Consider the following 1,122-nt stretch of genomic DNA (forward strand, 5'->3'; position numbering starts at 1 on the left):
TCCTCGGAAGGGTCTGACGGGTGCCCCCCCCCGCCAGGTTGGGAACCGTCTGGGGGTGCGGCGCGGCCCCGATGACACGATGCACATCCTGGTAGATGGGGAGGACATGGGCCCCGCCGCCACCGGCGTCGCCAAGGTAACACCCCCGTGAGGTCACACACCCTGCTCTGATGTCACCCCCTTCCACGTTACTCCTTTGATGTCCCTCCCATAGTGTCACTTCCTGTGATGTCACCCCCGCAGTGTCACCTGATGCAGGGCTCCAGGGTCACCAGGAGCTCTCTGACCTCATTTCCTGCCTGGCAGGGGCATGGCTGTGGCATCATGAGGCTCTCTGACCTCATTTCCTGCCTGGCAGGGGCATGGCTGTGGCATCATGAGGTGCTCTGACCTAATTTCCTGCCTGGGAGGGGCATGGCTGTGATGTCATGAGGCGCTCTGACCTGACTTCCAGCCTGGGAAGGGCGTGGTTGTGATGTCACGAGGCTCTCTGATATCACTTCCTGCCTGGGAGGGGCTTCACCATGATGTCACTCCGTTTCATGAGCTCATTTTTTATTTGGGAGGGGCACAAGTATGATGTCATAGAGCTCTCTGATTTCAGTTCCTGGCCAGGAGCAACCTGGCCGTGATGTCACAGGGCAACGTGACCTCACTTCTTTCCTGGGATGAGCTTTGTTATGATGTCATCAGGTTAGGTGACCTTGCTTTGCTGCCGTAGAGGTGCTTTGATCTGATGCCATTTCATTTCCTGACCTCACTTGCTACTTGGCAGCGGCGCAGCTGTGATGTCATAGAGCTCTCTGACCTCATTTCCTGCCTGGGAGGGTCCTGACCGTGACGTCACAGGGCTCTGTGATCTCACCTCTTGCCTGGGGATGGTGCTTGGTTGTGATGTCGCTGAGTTCCCTGACCTCGTGTCCTGCCCGAGAAGAGAGTGATAGCGATGTCGCAGGGCTCTGTGACCTCACTTTGTGCCTGGGAGGGCCTTCGCTGTGATGGCACTGGCTTCCCTGAACTCATGCCATGCCTGGGAGGGGCAGGGCCATGACGTCATGCGCTGATGTCGCCGCCTCTCCCCTCCCCGCAGAACGCCTTTGTGGCGCTGGACCTATACGGGCG

At 58.7% G+C, this 1,122-nt stretch overlaps 1 protein-coding gene across 1 annotated transcript in view; it reads left to right on the forward strand.

The window, feature by feature from the left end:
* Nucleotides 1-1,122, forward strand: part of NEURL4 (neuralized E3 ubiquitin protein ligase 4) — a gene marked incomplete at its 5' end in the record, with an annotated part of 20,687 nt that overhangs the window by 12,208 nt on the left and 7,357 nt on the right. The window contains 2 exons of the mRNA XM_010574298.1: nucleotides 38-136; nucleotides 1,091-1,119. Of these exons, the coding sequence (XP_010572600.1) occupies nucleotides 38-136; nucleotides 1,091-1,119 (128 nt within the window). The remainder of the gene's footprint in view (nucleotides 1-37; nucleotides 137-1,090; nucleotides 1,120-1,122) is intronic.

The sequence above is a fragment of the Haliaeetus leucocephalus genome, unplaced genomic scaffold, assembly GCF_000737465.1.
Source record: "Haliaeetus leucocephalus isolate CR32 unplaced genomic scaffold, Haliaeetus_leucocephalus-4.0 Scaffold426, whole genome shotgun sequence".
NCBI classification, from domain to species: Eukaryota; Metazoa; Chordata; class Aves; order Accipitriformes; family Accipitridae; genus Haliaeetus; species Haliaeetus leucocephalus.